The sequence below is a fragment of the Halichoeres trimaculatus genome, unplaced genomic scaffold (assembly GCF_033239565.1).
Source record: "Halichoeres trimaculatus isolate MK-OKI-2021-1 unplaced genomic scaffold, fHalTri1.1 fHalTri1_scaffold_9, whole genome shotgun sequence".
In the NCBI taxonomy this organism is placed as follows: Eukaryota; Metazoa; Chordata; class Actinopteri; order Labriformes; family Labridae; genus Halichoeres; species Halichoeres trimaculatus.
In genome coordinates this window covers 30256014-30275265 of record NW_027437188.1, presented here as the reverse complement: position 1 = coordinate 30275265, position 19252 = coordinate 30256014, and the positions used below count along the sequence as shown (strand labels likewise).

The following is a 19252-nucleotide window of genomic DNA, read 5'->3' as shown; positions in this document are numbered from 1 at the left end:
TCACAACAACAGAGAGTGCTAAGGTGCTAAAAAAGTAGCAAGAAGTAGAAGTGATGAGGGCGTATGGCAGTATTTTCAGTTAAAGTCTGAAAAAGCTGAGTGCAAAACTTGTCATGCTTAATTTTCCGTGGCGGCACAGAACTGGAAAGTTTCATACGGCCTGGGACGATAACAAATTTTGCTGGATAACATATTGTCCCACAATTATTGACGATCAAAAATATTATTGACAATATTATTTTAAGGCATAATTAACCACTGATATGAAAATAATATATCATTATAATGCAATACACCTCTTCAAATGCAATCAATTTTAATTTCTCATGATTTTTGTTTTACAATAGTAATTGGAATGTCAATAACGTTCACATTTCCTAAAAAAAAATAAAAAAAAAAGATAAAAATAAAATGGACTCAGTCAAAAACTGCACTTCAATAAAAACTGTATTAGCGGGGAGTATTTTTTTGCTGTGTAGCGAACTACACTTTCTGAGTCCATGTAAAAAAAAAAGGACTGTTCATAGTCTGTGAAGACGTTTCACCTCTCATCCATGAGGCTTCATCAGCCTCATCCCAAACTACAAAGACAAACACGCATGCACATGGCGATAGGGTTGGGTACCTTTCACATTTGAATCGATTCAAGGGTACCAACTTTTGGTACATTTTTGTGTTACTGTGGTCATAAATATTTATTTTATAGTTATTTTTTATTTAAAAATCTCAAAGTTTTTCACTTTAACATATTTATTTCTCAGTACATAAAGTTGCAATGCTGTGTTCATGTCCAGCATGGAAAATCACCTGCTCTTCCTTTCACTCTCAGAGTACCTTTTGATTTTGACTGAATCAATACCTGGTACTACAGATGGAATTCGGTCAGTATCGAAAAAAACTATCTAATTCGGTACACATCCCTACATGGGGGTACATTGAGGCCAGCAAAACTAATGAGTTATTTAATTTATTGTACGATTAATTGACTTTCGTCCCAGGCCTAAGTACGACCACCATCATTAGTGATTTGGGGAAATAACACTTGATCAAGCTTTTTCTCACATTTCATCCTACAGAATTAAAGATAAAAGTATGCATTAGTTGTGCTGATATCATACTGTATCAACATTAGTAACAGCCAATGCTCAGTGCGCATTATCGGTATCATATCAGAAGTGAAAAGGTTGTATCCGGCCATTTTGTGCCCATTCCCTTTCAAAAGGCGAGGACATCTAATCAAATGTAAACTTTGGGCAACAGTGCATTTGTCAGGCAGTATTTTCCAGCTATGAAACACTGCACTTCTGTTTGGATGGTGTGAGTAGATCACAAAAACAGCAGAGGTTTTAATTGCACTGAAGTGTATTAAATAGTTTTATGACACCAAGGGGGCCTATGGTGTGGAGGCGACTTCTTAATAGATTGTAAATTAAAACAAAGCTTCACTCTTTTTCGTCAGGGACTTATAAAGGTCTTATACAGACAAATATCATCTCAGGAATGATTTGAAGGCAGAAGGCACAAATTTTGTATGATCGTTTTGCCTATTACTGAGAAGACATCTTTGGTAGTGGTCTTTAAATTATAAGGGGAAAACAGTCTTGTGTTTAGAGCCTTAACAAAATCAGTAAAGATGTCAACATTGTAAAAGTGGATGTCTGAATGAAAGAGAGAGGAAATGAGGAGAGACAAGCAGTGACATGGAGGGGAAGTCACTTGTTTGTCCCCAAACTCGGTCACATTACTGCCAGCCAAAGAGCCATTGTGGCTCAAAGGCTTTGGTTGGCAGGCTTCTGAGTTCTGGTCTTTATGCTGTCTGTTACCCATTGCCCTTATGAAGAATCCTGCAAACAGATGAGTCATTGGACCACTGTGAGCCTAAGCTCCTTCCCTTCCAGGGGCCTGTCCCTTCTACAAACACACACTGTGCCAAATCAAACCTATGTATCACCAGCTCTGACGGCAAACATCACAGCGCTTCCTTACCCGAAACTTGTACTTGGTGCTCCTGTGGAGATTCCTGACGGTGCAGGAAAGCTCGTCACCATCGTAGCTTGGCTGGAAGCCATATCCCTGGGACAATGACGGATGACAGAAAGAGAAAAAAACAACCAGGTGAGCAATGACTTAACAAGGCAACTTTTATAGCACAAAAACAAAGGGGTGAGCTGGAGACAAACAGGTATAGGGGGTGAGGGAACTGCTTGAGGGGGGCAGGCAGAGGTGACAGTAGCCATAAACGTCAAAAAAACTATCAGAGCAAACCACTGAGGCGTCACACAGAAAGAAGAGAAATCAATTTGGCTGGAGAGGATTCAAATTACTGAGTAGATGCATAAACTAGAAAGTAGCTTTAAAAGCATCAACCAGGAAAACGGATGACATTTTGATCTGATAAGACTGTACATCACGAATATATTACATGTGGCATGTTGCCTGACTCTGAGTCGAAGAAATGAGCTTAGAAACTCTGCCCACTGAGAAGCCTCTGACACAGGAGGTAAAAAAATGTGTAAACTATTTGTGGATGTGTGCTCTGTCATCTCTGTGCCTCAGACACAAACAAGCAACTGTTTTCCCCGTTTTATAAAAAGAGAGGGTGAGAGACATACCGAGCCTTCCTCCTCCATCTCCAAAATATAGTAGATGTCATCCTCTTTTGGAGAGCTGGTGGGTCGCTGCCACTTCAGACACAGCCAGGTCACACCTGCCATCTCCAGCTCTGGAGGGAAGGGTGGCATTGGCACACTGCATGAGGTGAACAGGTCCACCACTTCACTGAACTCACTGGGGAGGGTAGAAAGGAAGAGAGAGGACGGAAGGGGATGAGAGAAAAAGACAGGAGAGGCACACAAATAAGCACACAGGTGGAGACAGTGAATGGAAGAAACTCTGACATAAAAATAGACAACGTGGGAGGTTAATTCAGGGAATAATTTAGCATTTCAAGGCACCTACCTTACACCCATGTCATTTTTTGCTGCAAGGCGGAAGGCGTATCTTGAAGCTGGAGACAGCTTGAGCACTCTGTACTGCTTCTGAGGTCCATAGTAGCACTGCTCAAAAATCCCAGTGCCTTTCCCCTTCAGAAAGAAGAAAAGAATGGAATAAAACAGAATAAAATTTTCCCTTGTGGGCAGTTGTTATGCACTCAGTCTCAACACAGTAGTGCCTTCATAGATAGATAGATAGACAGAAATAAATACATTTACAAAAAGAAAAATCACAACATTTCAAAAGTGATCACATCATGACTGAAGGATAATTACCTCATCCCATTGAAGTACATAGTTTTGAATTTTTGATCCGTTGTCACATGGAGCCTGTGGATAAAACATTGAGTTTGATTTTTAAGCCTTTTGAAACAAACAGATAAAGAAATGCAAAACATCTCACAAAACCTCAAAAACAGTGAGTGTAGATTTGTGAGAAACTGCAGTTTATCAACTGGCCACTTGAGGCAAGCTTTTAATACCAAGCAGCAACCTCCAGCCTTGGAATAAGAGACAATGCAGAAGTGCTACAATCTGCTGTTTCTTGAGTTTTTGCTTGACAATGTTTCTGGAAGTACCAGAAGTTACATTCACACCAAGGCAAAAAAGCCGCTTTCACAGCAGAAATTAACCTAATTACAGCTTGTTTCAAAACGTCTCCTGTCTGAATCACTAATTTAACAATGGGCACACAACGAAGGGGGGGGGCTGAATTTTTCTAATTGGGCAGTTCAGAGGATATTAAGATCGTGAGCTTGCCAAATCAGAGGCACAGTTTAGGTCACTTGACTGACAGGCACCCTATAGCTTTACTCGAAGCCTCGGCAGTGATAGCCGATCTGCTTCAAAAATCTTTTTCAGGAACAGACAAGTGAAGCTGAGGAGACTATGTCCGTTAATTATACAAAAACATTTCTTTTACAGTAGGGCAAACAAGTGTGTGGAAGGTGTCCTACAGAAAACCTGTATTAGTAAAGTAATGGTTTGAAAAGGCATTCCCAATATACACCAGTGACCCCACTGTCTACATGTTTTCTGATTTCTGTCACGCAGATGCTATAGCTACTGCTCCTCCACCCTGAACCCTGGGGTTTAAAATCGATCTCTATCATCTTGTTCTTACCTTCCAATGGAGCACGAGTGAGTTCTTGGTTCCGCTCGATTTCCTTGGAGGATTTGGAGGATCTGGCTCACAGCTTTCAGTGGTGAAGCTCACAGCCTCAGATGGGCTTCCCTGTAAACAGTTACACATGGCCTGGACCCTGAGGAAAGACAAGCACAGGTTCTTAAATGCTCTTGCATTAAAACAAAAATCCACCAAAAGTGGGGGCTACACCAACCTGACATGATAGTCTGTTGCTGGTCGGAGGTCTTCCAAAGTAGCACTTAATTCTTCCCCACTGCAACAAAGCAAGAGAGAAATTCTTCAGTGACGTTACAAATCTGCATGTGAGAAATATATGACACGGTTTATAAGCTGCCAGTACTCACCAGTACATGCTTTTGTACTTCCCATCTTTTCCGCTAAAAGAGACTGAGACCTCATAGCTGAAGGGGTCCGGGGGGTTACAGTCATCCGCAACATCACCATTCTCGCTGTCTGGCTTTGTGGGTGCGCTCCAGCTGACTGAAACTGTCCTTGCCTGGATGTCTGACACCTATTATAAAAGTATGAAAGTTTCATGGATTCCTATCATGGCTCATTAAGTATCCTTCACCAGGATGTGAAGTCAAACTCTCACTTTTTTTTTTTACTATGTGTCAAAAATTACAGTGTATGGTAGAGGTAAGGAGAAACATATCAAAAAATTGTTGCTGGTGCCACTTTAGGAAAAGGTTTTCAGCACTTGGCAGGTATGTGCTGTGCAACCCAAAGATTTTTCATTCTGTTTTGAGATGGTTTAAAAATAGTCTGAGCTTGCCTGAGCTGAGGGGGGTTCATATGTGGAAGAGCTCAATCAGGTCAGGTCTGCACCTCCTGTGCCCCCAGGGGCCCACCTTACTTCTTAACTTCCCACAGTTACAGTCCTCTAACAAACCAGTGTGGCGGTGAGATGGAAAAATCCACTTTCCCTTGAAGCTTAACCTTCTCTGCACTTATCCTTCATCTTCTCAAAGAGTGTATTTTTCTACTTTGACAAGGAGTTTAAACTTTAAAGAGAAATACTTGAGAAATCCAGAGTTCTATGAGTGTAAGGAAATTCTAATTTAAGTTCTAATATTTCTCCTCAAGCTGCTGATAAAACACTTATTGTGTTTTTATTCATCCAAATTACTGCCATGAGCCTAGCCTTATTAATTCTGCCTTTTTTCAACGATAATTGCTTTTTTCTTTAAACAAAAATTGACAAAGATGATAACAAAATGCACCAGGAAAAAGAGAGACCTCAGTAATTGTGTTATTAAAGTGAGCGTGTAGAGCTCTAACGGCTCCCTTACTGCTTGCACAGTTGTTTGGTGGCACATTTGGGGATAGAGATGCATGCTAGTCAGCAGCTTTGACTCCATTAGCAACATGTCAACAAGAACATTAATAGAATGTTTAATGATGCAACATATCTGCACCATTACTGGAAGGGATCAAAAATAAATCAAAACATGCATTGGAACCAACATTTAGACCCTCTGACTGACATTATCTTTTTTATGTCAAGTATGTTTTTTTTTTAATTAACTCTCAGCTCTTGTAAAATAATGTGAAACGTATAAACTCACCACTGGTTTACTGATGGTACTCAATAGTGCTTGCAGAGCCTGAGCGTCTTCATCCAGCTCTGAGGAGAGAAAAATTAAACCGTTAAGTTTAGAAGAAAGCAACACAACATTGAGACAAAATAATCAAGGCATGTCTACCAATGGCTTTTAAGATGGTTTTACCTCTTTTTTTGCAAGAAAAACGGACACAATGAACAATTAAAACGGATCTACATAGGGTTTTTTAGTATATCAACAAAAAACAGAGTTGCCTCTATAAAGGAAATTAAATATTCTTGGTGATCATTGCAACTACAATGTTAGATTTTCACATACCATTCTGGATACTTGTAAATAGTAAAATTAAATTTGCAGGTTTTATTTTAGTCTAACTGTGGTGAAAATGTGTGCTTTTTAAATACACTTAGAACTGTAAATTAGTAGCATTAAAGGAATCAAGTTGCATAAACACGAGAGGGTTGTTACTGATGCAAAGCTACTTCTAAAACGACTCACTAGCCTGTTGTTTAGACACATTTGCAAGCTTTTGTGCCCTTAAAATCGGAAATAAAATCTGATCTCCTTTAACCTGAAATGATGGAAAGCTAAAAATGAGAAAAACAGTTGTGGCAACAGTATATGATCAAGATGCCATAAGGTAAATTGCTTATTTTTCAGTGTAATAATACAGCAGTAATTAAGTTTTTTGTAGCATTTTTTCCCCTCAAATCTGAAGAAGTGACCAGGTCTTTAATTTTGCACTGCTGTAGCAAAGCATCAGTGTTCAACTCTATGATTAATGAGCAGCCAGGGTTTATGTAATCAACATTAATCTTAGCCAGATTCCCGATCTTTTGCTGCCACCAGCTGCTGCCCCTAATGAGCCACTGTCCTCTGTTCCCCGAGCATAAACACAACACTCCCAACATCCGGAAATTGTTGTGTGTCAGCCAAATTGTAAAGTTCACCAAACCTCTACCCTTCAACTTCCTTACCTCCTGACTCTCCATTTTTTCCCCTGGCTGTCTGCTTGTCAGAGCCAACCACTGCATGGCTGAGCTGCCCCTGCTCTGCCTCCAGCCCTTTCCCTCCAACACCGTTGTGAATGTCCACAGTCTGAGGGCTGCTGCAAGTCTTCTGTGGTGAAGGGGGAGGGCTGTCCTTCATCTGCCCTCCTCCCCCGCCTCCCTGACGCTCCTTCAGTTTCTTTTGCAGACGCTCATACGTTTTGCTAGTTCTGTCATCTCTGTGAACAAACGGGGGGCGTCCGTGTTGGGAGTGAGAATCTGCAGAGACTTGTAGAAGAAGAAAACAACCATGAGTTAGTACGGATGGAGACATGGTTCCAAGAGGTGTGATGGTTGCTAGAAGAAAAAGGTCTGACAAGATCACAGATAGAAGTCTGAAGATACAAATGAACAAACCAGGTGTGAAGTAAACACTGTTACATTAATGAAGTGACAGACTGAACACTTTCACTTTAATTATTGAACTCAAGCGTTGAGTTCTCATAAATAACATCTTGGTACAGCAGACGTTGCTAAATTTGGCTCACCCTGCTCTGAGTGGATATGAGCTGGATGGTACTGGGAGATGTACTGAGAGCTCATGTCGCCCACGCCCCCTGCCATGCCCGTGTACAGATGGGGGGGTGGGGGCATCATGGCAGGGTGTGGGATGAAGGCAGGCAGGTGGGCGTGGGGTGGAGGTGGAGGGTGGTGGAGGGGGGAGTGGCCCCCCGGGTGGAACTCTGGTTGCTGAGGTAAAACCAGGACCCGCCGCACTCCATTCTCCTCTATGATCTGGAAGGAAAGCAAAAAGGGTGAGGAATACAGCCATCACAGCTGCCGTGAGTTTATCGAGATGATGATCAGACCCATTTAACTCATACCTGTGATACGTATCCAGGAGGCACAAAGATTGGAGGCACTGAACCATTTGGAGACATCATGGGAACCTGAGCAGGACCTGTTGGGAAAGGAGGAGTAAGATCAAACACTCTCCTTTTGGTCAAACAGCTGTTTCATTTGTGCTTAATGTGTTAGGAGTATCACAGAGGGATACTGATGACTGTGACCAGACATTTCATGTTTTCTGTGAATGATTAACTCAGAGCTGACCCAAAAGCTGCATGATAAATAAAAACTGTCTCTACAGGATCCTACAGAGAGTAGCAAATGATTCAGAAACAGTCATGTTTTGAACAGATATCAGAGAAATTAATCCAAAACTAACTGTGGCCCTGTGGCTATTTATACAAAAAGATCCAGCCAAAGGAACACCCAAACGGACCCAAAAAAATATCAATTCAAAACTTTGACTGAATTTATATTCCTACGAATTTGTTTCTGTATTCCCAGGATTTTAGTTTGACATTGTTCTGGTTGTGGTTGCTCGTATTTGCTCAGTTAAACTGTTCAGTCAGTTCTTTGTACTCCTGCACCTGTCAGTCACTCTCATTATTATTTTTTTGGATGATAATTAATGTACTTAACCTCAAAAACCCTTGACACCTACAAGAACACCTCCCATCTCTCCAAACAGAACATACAACACCAGCCTGGTTTTTAATAGAGCACACCCACGTGTTTCCTCTGCAGGGAAAAATCTGCCCATAGCTGAATCACTCTACAAAACCAGCTGCATATTCATTTACACTTTCTTTTATTAAATACCTCTGACTAAGAAAAGGCACAGAAATGCATTTTTAATATACTGGCAAAAGCAAGAAGAAAAGTGCTGAGAAACAAAGTTTCCTGTGTGGCTCTGTTGTAGGGGCCAGTGCAGCGGCTTAGCTCAGCTCAGAGAAGTGACAGCTCAGCAGAAAGCCTGAGAGAGAAGGAGAGGGGAACCTCTGCCAAGTTTGCAGATTCGCACATTTCTCTTCTTAAGAACATACAACATAAACACTCGGCGCCCCAACACCAGATGTCATACAGGGGAGCAAAAAGATCCACAGCACACTGACCTCCTGAATCCCTGTTAGAGCTTGAGTTTTCCTTCATGACGTCAATGTCGGAGTAATAAGAGGGAAAGCACTTTTAAGCGAGAAGCCATAACAGGCCCTTGACTAGTGAGGTTGGCCTTTGGCCTGTGGGATGATTCACTGAAACCTCCCACTTCGAACCTAAAGCGCCACCCCCTCAGGTGTTGAAGTCCAGATTCACAGGAGAGAGAAAGAGAGTGTGGATATAATGAGGAGGATGTGATGAATGATAAATATAGAATACGCCTTCAATGTGAAACACAATCATTGAGAGTCTTTGAATTCACAGATTTCCTTTACTTCAGTTTCTACCTGAAAGAATCTTTATTGATTACTTATAAAAACCTTCGCAGAGTGAAATAAAGCGCCAAGGTTTGCAAAAAGTCTCACTCTTCAGTGAAAAATCTTTCATACAAAATGGCATGGATGACCTCCACTCTATTATGAACCCAGTTATGAACATTTTAGAGAAACTGGATGAGAAACAGTCAAAGTGAACTTTAGAAGCTCCAGGTGACAGATGCTGGCTCCAGTTTTTGTGAACCAGATAACAACCAACAAATGGAATACTACAGTGCTACTACAGTACTAATACTGCAACACAGAGTGATAGAGGTCAGGCTGACTGAGCTGAGCTAAGCAGTGTTGACAGAAGCAGTAGTTATAGTATTCCAAGCCCTGAATGTAAACAACAAAAATAATGAGGTTGTAAACTTGCGTAACATCTGATCTGGCACTGAAAAGACCTATCTCTACTGAAGGCTTCACTGCACTTTATTTAGCCGCTAGTTTCCGTCACTTCCTGTGCAACTCAGGAAATACCACATGATACTTCATTGTTGAGACTGTCTTGTTTGCACTGTTGCATTATTCATGGCTAGTTGCTGCACATCATGTTCCCAGAAATGCTCCCAAAAGAGGCAAACAATCCAAGAAGAAAACGGGGCAAAAAGAAAGGAAATCAGGGTAAATGCTGGTGTGAAACTTTTCACACAAGACACCACGCGTGTACAGTGATCCCACTTTGATTGACACCATACAATTTAAACATCTTTTTCACTGTTTTGACTGAGAGAAGCTGGGATATCACATGATGTGCATTTTAAAAACTGAATTTCATTTCGAAATAAATGAAGCCGGACAGCGGTTATTTATTTTTGTTTGCTAAAATAATTTCCAGAAGATGCCAGAGAGGTCTAGCAACTAACAAACATAATTGGACTTGACAGATAGCAGGTAGTCCTCTGATTCTGAAATCAAAAGGGCAACGAGCTTTGAAGCCCCTCTCAGAGCTCAGAGCCAGCCGACTGATACAAGGTCTCATTTCCTTCAGTTCAGGGAGCATGGGAGAGCTCAGCCTGAATGACGGCAGTCACACTGCTTCTGCTCCTATCGATTCCAGATAAAATCATTTGTGTGGGATTTCAAAGTATGTCCGGTTACCTCCACTCACTTTAAGACTAATAAATGAAAGGGTGCTTACAGCAGGTGCCGCTGTGCACCTGCGACTGATCTGAACAACTCCAGTGACTGCCTGCCTATGCTGACTAACAGGAAATCTGATGAATCATATTAGCGCTCATCATGTCTTTGTTTTTCCGTTTAAAGGCTTTGTGTATACCAACATGGGGAGTGTAAAGAGGAGAGGACAAGCAGAAAGCATAGGGTGAAGGAGGAAGGATGAGGGAGCAACACACATCTTAGGAGAGACAGAAAAGGAGAGAGGAGAGGTAGGGTGGAGAATGGGGGGAAAAAACACCCACTCTTTTACATCAGACTGACGCACGAGTGCTGACAGAGATCAGATAGAAAAGGCCACATCCCCTCCCTCTCCCCCTCCCCTCCCCCTGAGTCAACTGGAGCATTGGTTGTGCTGACGTGGCCATGGAGTGCCAGCCTTCCAGAGGAAGCAGCCACGGGAAAAACATCAGTCCTCCTCCTCAAACGGCAGGCGGCTACTGAGCCAGGAATAGCCACAAACAAGCTGCCTGTTTTGGCAGTGTAAACAGAGACAAGGCAACACTTAGGAAACACCATCATCTCCCGTCAACATCACATAACCCGTCCTTACCTCCCTACCTCCGGAGGCGGGCTCACAGGATCAACTGGAGCAGTGTCTTTGTCTAGAAGGGGCTGGATGTTACTGTGGGGGTAATTGTTCAGGTTGGGTAGGAACAGAGGAAGAGACGATCACAGGCCAGACGTGGCCGCATAGAGACACTAATGTAAGCTTGCTGTGGCCACTTTGAGCACCAACCTGTTTCTTCTTGTCTGAAAACAGACACATATCTTAACAAACAAGTGGGACTCCATTCAGGTTTAACCAAAGCATACTGAAAATAGAGGAGAGCTGCCAGACAGGGCTCTGAAAGCAACAATCCAAGCAAAGTGACAGGTTTAATCGGATGTACAGATGAACCCTCAATTAACCACAGGATCACAGGCAGCAGAGGCAAGTTGGAGAAAAGCTGGTGAGTGAGGACGGGAGCGAGACAGGTAGCGAGACTCAGAGAGTAGTTTCATGTGGGAGCTTTCAGGAAGCTCTCAATGGCAACATGATGAACTGTGGGCCTATAAAGATGAAGCGTCTTGATTATTAATTGGATCTAATAAATTGCCTCCATCCACAAATAAAGAGGAGAGAGGACAAGCTTGGGAGGGTGAGCGGACTTTCTGGCAGAGGTTAACACACCCAGCTGAGCAGGGGGGAGGCTAAGAAATCAAGCGTCAATGATAAAAACAACTAATTGTTAGTAGTTAGAACCCTAACCTTGTAATTCAAGTGATGATACTGGGGGTAAATGTCTCTCAAAGCATGGCACGGCACATTTCCCTAGCAGGCAGGAAAGATCTTCTATCAATTAAGTAATTTTCAGTAAGCGTAACATTCTATTAGCAGATTAGGAAGGATGTGTACGCTCTTCCTCCGCCTGGCTACTTCTTCACAACATGCCTGTTAGCATCCAGCCGCTGTAAATCCAGGCACAAAGAGGATGGAAGCCAGTGGAAACAGTGCATGAGCATTCAGTGGTGATGTGTGTGCAAACAGGAGCCAGAGGCAGGAAGCTAGACGGTAAACAACAGAACACCTTAATAAGAATCGTCATTATTTTATGTGTTAGTCGACTCAGTCTGAGTTCCTGATATTTTAAGGCAAACACATGTTTTCCCTGCAGCCCCACTGGCATAGATGACGTGTACAGAAAGTGGGGGATGAGTAACCTTCATGCTTGTGCTTTTTACAGAACATCACACTGCTGCGCCGCCAAACGGAAGAAGGCTTTTTTGAATAATGAATTGTTTGCCTCTGCTCAGGAAATGACGATTTCACCCTCAAACCAGTATCGCCCTCAGAACGAGGAGCTGACCTTACAAAACCAGGGGAACTGGTTATTTAACAAGCACAAAAACAGCTGAGTGGATATGCTCTGGACATCCCATCCTTGGCTAAACATAGAAAAAAAACAAGAGAATTTTTAACACCTCTCTTCATCTTTTTTTTTTTCTCATCTACTCCATCCTTCCTCCCTCCCCCTTGGTATGAACACAGCAATGGGAGAATGAGTCACAAGCTCAGTCATTCTTGGAGCTACACACTGCAGAAGCTGTGAATGAACCATGCCTCTGTGTGCGTGTGTGTGTCCTCACGCACATGTTTTTATGCATGTGTTTAGTGTTAGTTGGGGGGGAGTAGAAAATTCATGTGCTAATGTGTCTAATGTTTGTGCTCCAATTATGTGAGCCATATGTGAGGTGTTTTGTTTTTTTTTTAACAGGGAGCTGGAACACGCAACCAACACATAATTATATTAACAGCCTTAAATCTTAAAAGTCGTGGTTATGCAAATCCAGGCCTATTTTATGTGCTTTTTATTCACCATTAAAGAATTACTAATGGAAGCACCTGAGCAACCAGCTCCGCCAGTGCAAGGCTATTGTTACATGATCATTCTGTGTCCTTGCTGCCCACTCACCAGCCACAACATGGACTCACAGAAAGGCTTTGAATATATAGAAGGGTGGGAAACATTAGGAGGGAGAGGGTCTTGAAGATGTTTTTCCATAAGTAACTGCTTAAAATTTACATTTATCTCTAACTTTTATCTGCAGAAATGACAAGTACTCTGTTTCCACTGATTGTAAAAAAGTGTGGTAAGAATGACTGTCACTTCCTATCAGATTTTGAGTTAAAAACTTTTTTGTGTGTATCAAAAATCAACACTGTAATAAAAAGAAGAGAGACTGTCAGAAAAAAAGTCACCGCAGCATCCAAACCTTATTGGTCTATTACATTGACAGTATACAGAGTGGACAGCGTGGCTTTGCCATTTACTACTGTACAGTTTTGAAGCCTGTCACAGCCAGAGGTTGTGCAGTAGAGGCCATGAGGGACTAAGAGAATCTGAGTGGAGCAAAAAAAAACTAATTGACAAAAAAAAAACATTTTTTCTTTCAAGAGTCAAATCTCTTCTAGGCTCTCCCTCCTGACTTATTTTACATTTCCAGATAAAAAATACACAAGAGCAGCTGTCATTCATTGTTAAACATGCCATAAAGCTTTGTTTTTAAACCTCTTATAACTAATGAAGACAAAACTTAAAAAAAAAAGAGGAGCTGAACACAAAGCAGCCCAAAAATATCTTAAAATCCCCTCAACATTCGGGTGTGAGAAATATTCTAGGAGGTGTATTAATTTTTTAAAGTTTGGCCACAGCCCATCTGGAATGGCTGGGGAGATGGATTTTTTGACCTATACTGCAGCCAGCCACCAGGGGGAGCAGTTTTTGTGGCAAGATGACGTCCTTTTTTTGTCTAAAGTCAATGGTTTTCTATTGGCTCCTGAATGAGACCTCTAGGGTTGGTTTACACAAATACCACCAATACCACCGACTACTTTTGAGCATAACCAGAACATAATGATCCTTGTTATTCAATAGCTTGGCCTGTTTTCACTAAGTCCTTGACAACGAAATCAGTCTTAAATGGACAAATTTATAATTTAGCAGAAATTCTTCCTCAAAGTAAACTAGAAAATGGGGTGAATATATCTGCAGCCTCGTGATAAATGAAAAGAAGTACTTCACAGTGGAGGTATCGGAGATAAGAATACGACAAAGATCAAGACACCGGCTGACTAACACCTGCATTCAACAAAGATGGTCAAGGACACTGGCATCATGGATACAAAAGCCTGGGTTCACATACAAATGCAAAACAGACACACACACACAGGTATACACTCACACACATAATCTTTAGCACCCTGTTGAGATGCCAGAATGACTGTCTTGGCTTTAGAGAAAGAAAGCACATCTCTATCAGGCTCAATAAGCCCAGAGGAACCAGACGGTGCTTTAAGCTATCAACCAGAGGCTGAATCATCCAAAGTGATGTGAATCAGTGGCAGCCTAATTCAGATGAAGAAGTGAGTCTAATCAACCCAATGGTCCTGATGCGGACTTGCCTCATCAGTCACTGAGCCTATCAGGTGGTCTTTAACGCGGTGACAGTGAAACAGCCGACAGATATACGACAGTAGGCTGATAAAGGCCAAGCTGAGGGGCTACTGGGGGTCTGGGCTGAGGCTGTGGAGGCTTGTCTCCTCACATATGGAACTCCCTTTATGGCGTGAGCAGGAAGATGCTAAATGGCTACTCTAATTAGCCTCTCCTGCTTAAGGCACCCCCTCCAAGGCAGATATTACAAAGGCAAATGCCTTTTATAAACTGCTTTTTACAAGACTGTCGGTTCATATTAGGCAGGCTGTCATGCGCTAAAGAGTAGCAATTACGTACATCCAGCTGCTAAAAATACAGACTGAATACACAAATTGGTGAGAGATGGATCAAACCCCGAGAAATGTAAGTGAACCAGATCATCCTGGCACTGTCACACTAAAACACTGTCCCTGCCAGCTGGGGTTAAAGCTGAAAGCATGCATATGTGTAAGAGACACAGCAGTGGAGAGGGCTAGTGTGACGCTGTGAACACACCACAACCAAACCAAATAACCACATGTGCATACACGCATGTCCGCACACATACACTCCTCTTCCTCCCTCCTTGCACCGCAGGCAGTGAGTCATCCCTCTATTCACGTCACTGAGAGATGAGTGCAGCCTGTGACAGGCCAGTTAGTAGCAGTCACACTGATCTATGTGGCACCTCTCAGCTCTTTGTTTCTCCTCTGATGGAGAGACCATGTATGCTCACTCCCCATTAGGAAGGTTTACTCAGCTCATAATGGGAGGCCGGGGTGGGAGCTCAGTCAGACAGGAGTAGGGAGAAGAGCCCCTGCGTGAGTGTACTGTATGATGGCTTCCTGCCTGGGCAGCATCGCTCCACATCGCTGCTTTTGCTCCTCTGTCATTCAAACCTGGATGCAGACGTTTTATTCCAGCAGCCTGTGATGCCTAATGCTATTCACACTCATCAAAAGACAGGGCACAGTCAAAATGTACAGACATGTGTGCAGACATAGTGACCCAGTCTTAAGATAGTCTGCACTGTGTGATCCATACAGGGGTCATTAGGTTTATACTGAAATGTCAGGTAACAGCATGCTGTGTTCATCCAGCACAGCAATTCACAAACTTCTGTCATGCTGTCAACCATTAGTTTGGTTTACTTGTCTTTATCAAATCAAACTGAGCGTATGAGTAAAAAAGGAGCGGCCGGTGAGCTCACAGAAATGTCAGAGCACAGAGGGATGTCCGCTGACTGCGCCTTAAACAAAGCAAATCATGTTTTAGATCTGTGTTTTTACCAGGCAACAACATTTTATCGCAGTCGTTTACAACTACGGCCCCACAGCTCTGCCTCCTACAAATACTCCAGCTGTCTCCTGTTCACAATTTCAGAGGCGTATTGGAGCCAGACTTCATTGTTGCTGTCACAAAGCCAGTGCAATCACCAGCTATTGAAGAAAAGGAAATGACTGTCATCAGGACAAATACCAATGTGTAACAAATCTTACTCAAACAACGCCTTTTTGCTCTGACTCCACTAGCACCACACTGTAATTATACCATATGCTTATTTTACTCTAATAGTCTATCAGTGCATGGTTCATATTATCATCTGTCAAATTAAGCAGGAGGCGCACTATGCCAAATGACATCCAGATAGCAGAGCCAATGAGGAGAAAAAAATCTTTTTTTGGACACAAGAGAATGAAAGTTACGAGGGAAAAAGCAGGGTGACACATTTGTTTTGCAATAATAATAAAAATAAAGCAGATGCAATAATGTGAAGGGCATATTGCACTTATACAACCTATTCCTCAGGATGTATATTTATCTGTACTGGCTGGAAACATAAGATGCAGTTATGTCATTGAGCAGTCGAGGCGCAGTGAGAGATGACTGTCAATTCCGTCATCACCTCCGTAAAACACGTCAATGCTCTGTGGCCAAGCCCCTCTGTCTTTCACTGAACACAGGAAAGAAGTGCAGTAAATCCAGGTTAAGGGGAATAAAGACAATTTAAGGTTTGTCAAATACCTTGCTCTTCTTCTGTTTTTACCAGTTTAGACTCACATCTGTAAAAATCTCACCATCTTAAAGACATTCAAAGTTAATCTCCTGCATAAAATTTGAATTCATGAATTTATGAACAACTTAAGCCCACATACAACCTTCACTGTTTTCCACAAATAAACTGCATTTGCATTACCTACATCAGGTCAGAACAAAAAAAGGAAACTTGTGTCTTGTTGAAGGCTGCGGTGAGTTTGTGCCCCACACTGGTTGTTTTATTTCATTCTATGTTTAGGATAATACGCCTTCAGTATTCAAATCTTAAGCTGTTAAAGCTAACAGACTCTTGCTACCAAACACATGATGCAAGCCCATCCTAATAAAGCTGGGCAAACATTTTGGAAAACAGTAACTGAGCAGTTTAAAGAGCTGTGATGAGCTAACTCAGAGGCAAATGTTTTTGTTAAGTAATTGAAACAACAAAACACTGCAGTCTGAGTGCTGGCAGGGTATTTAATCTATTGTTCCAGGAATTTCTTAAAGGCCTATTCCAGATTTAGTTACTTAGTTAATTGTAAAGATACTCTTATAGCAGATATTCTGACAACAGAAACATAACTGAAGCGGAAAAATGACGCTGTAAAACTACTGCTCACACAATCTATGACTCTTGTTTGCTGAAATAGTCTCTTGAACAAATTTTGTCTGTCATACAAATGTGACAGCTGTTGCCACCTTATTGCCACAACCAATAATCTCAGGCAAGATCATGTTTCAAAAAGCAACACATTTCCTTTTTTAAGAAAAAGTTGCTTAAAAAGTGTTTTTTTTTCCCCTCCAATATACAGAAGCCAATAGAGGTGTGAAAAAATATTGATGAGGAAATATATTGCGATACTTTGACCTGTGATAAAATATTAATACTTCAACTCTTAATATCAATATTTTTGTTAGTATAAAAATTCATATTTTAGGTGAGTTGGAAATACAATACGTCTTTCCCACCTCCACTGTGGTAGATGGCGCTGAAGAGCTACTCCACTGTATTTTGCCAAAAAACTGTTTAATAAATATAATCTCATTGTATATTCAAAATATTTTATCTCTAAACTTGATGATGTGGGTTTTGATGCCAAAAACATCAATGTTTTCTCTCTATTCTTGGGCCAGTTAGTTTAAAATAATTTTAAACTGAATTTTTACAGTGTAGTAGACTGATAAAGTAAAACTCATACTCATGTTTTTGCGCAATGTTAGATTTTTTATGGGTAACAGTGGTTACACCAAGTGACATTTACCAGTTTCACCAATTGACCTCATCTTTCAACCAATATTTTTATTCAACATTAGTTTAATGTCACAGTAGTTTAAGTGAAAAACTTGACACACTTTAAGTGTTTGTATGAAACACTGCAACTGACTTTCATTATTTCAAACACAATGAAAGAAAAGTTGTTTTCGATCAAATACTTAACTGTAGAATTTCGCTATATATCACAATATTGTGATATTGTGATATTATTGTGATGCCAATACTCATCCCTTGAAGCTTTATTGTCCGTTTTGTGCTCTGCAAATTTCTGTTTGATTAATGATGTAATTAACTAAATTTGTTTCCCATTCTTAACTCAACTACCACTGTGTCCCCTGGTCTAAGGCTAGGTTGCTTTATATGTTCTCTAAAGCCGATTTGTTTTACAGTGAATGTTCAACACATTTCTCCAGTTTTCCTTTGGTGTCTGATGTGTTTTTTTGGCTTTTCGTAGAAGGCAAGGTTTTGGCTGGGCACTCAGCGTTTTAAGTGAGAAATACATTTCAGCGAGCTTTCAACAGCTCTGTGAAGAGTGCAGTCAAGAAGGCATTTGTCTTACGGCCACAATGCCCTAAAACTCACAGTTATAGTGAGCTGTCTTCCCTCTGGAACACTCAGAGTGGAGGAGCTTTGCCCGAAAAATATGCAACACTACGTGAAGCGTTTCACAGCCAAGGCTAAGTACTGGTGGTTTAGAATTCAATAAGCATGTGCACATGTTGCTTTTCATCATTTTTAGGAGGTAACATGAGGGCTTGTTTTTTAGCAGCTTGCTGCTTCAAGATTAGATTGTAATAAACAGATGTTAATTTCTTAACACATTCATTACAACAGGATTAGTCCACATTGGAGGGGTTTTCTTACCTGTGATACACTGAAACTGACCATCCTCTCGTCGAATAGTGAAGGCTTCACCTGGGTTTACCTGCACCAGGATTACCTGTGGAGAGACAAAACAGATTTTTATTCGACCTATAGTTGACTTTTACATATTAACATGTAAATAAGCATATTGGAGTAATAAAAACAAAAGATAGCACTGATTTTTGTAAAAGTTGCTTCAAGATCTTACAAGTTTTCCTCCACAGCTTGAGTGTGAATACAACAACATTTCTGGTGTTACACTTCAATACAGACAAAAAAAAACCATGGTGGGAAAAAAAGGCAAGTTAAATCTTTCTATTTAGGGCATTTTTGCAATGCCTGTGATGTAGGTGTCACGAAAGAGGCAGATTAGAGAGACAAAATCATCACAGCATCAATAAACACCATGACAAACTTAACCCCACTTCCAGTCACACCAGATTTTCTGATAAACAGTTATGAGAAAACAAAAGCTGAAAAACTGACAAACAGAGCAGGCTGAGGTCGTGGCAAACTACTTTCTTAAGAGAAGAGTGTTGCCAGATTCAATATCACCAAATAATCAGAGTTAATCTCAATCAGTTTGAAGACAAACTTTGCATTTATATCTAAAATAATGCAGTTTGATCAATTTTTCTTTGAGTTGAACTCAAATCTCTGTTTCCTGTAAAGACAAGCCTGAACATTCACACCACCCTGCTTCCAAATAAAAAAGAGAAATTTCTTTATCCCACCCTTTACAAGCTCCTATGTCATAAACTACTTAATGTGTAAAATTTCAAACCTTCAAAGAGATGAAGCATTGTAATTCAGCGCTTCTTTCACATATATTTCTTATCTCTTTTGTTACTAATAAGCTTTAAGATTGAGCCTAACAGCTCTAATCTGTTACTATCTGATACCTTTTCATGGAGTTCGTCATTGC

The 19252-nt window shown here is 41.2% G+C and overlaps 1 protein-coding gene across 3 annotated transcripts in view; it reads right to left on the bottom strand.

The window, feature by feature from the left end:
* Window positions 1–19252, bottom strand: part of fndc3a (fibronectin type III domain containing 3A) — a 49494-nt gene that overhangs the window by 12973 nt on the left and 17269 nt on the right. For all 3 annotated transcript variants that reach the window (XM_074679375.1, XM_074679376.1, XM_074679374.1), the window contains 12 exons: window positions 18328–18403; window positions 7579–7655; window positions 7243–7489; window positions 6683–6982; window positions 5709–5767; window positions 4485–4651; window positions 4334–4393; window positions 4117–4255; window positions 3270–3323; window positions 2959–3083; window positions 2613–2787; window positions 1987–2073 (listed from right to left, as the gene is read on the bottom strand). In XM_074679375.1, coding sequence (XP_074535476.1) covers window positions 1987–2073; window positions 2613–2787; window positions 2959–3083; window positions 3270–3323; window positions 4117–4255; window positions 4334–4393; window positions 4485–4651; window positions 5709–5767; window positions 6683–6982; window positions 7243–7489; window positions 7579–7655; window positions 18328–18403 — 1566 coding nt within the window. The remainder of the gene's footprint in view (window positions 1–1986; window positions 2074–2612; window positions 2788–2958; window positions 3084–3269; window positions 3324–4116; window positions 4256–4333; window positions 4394–4484; window positions 4652–5708; window positions 5768–6682; window positions 6983–7242; window positions 7490–7578; window positions 7656–18327; window positions 18404–19252) is intronic.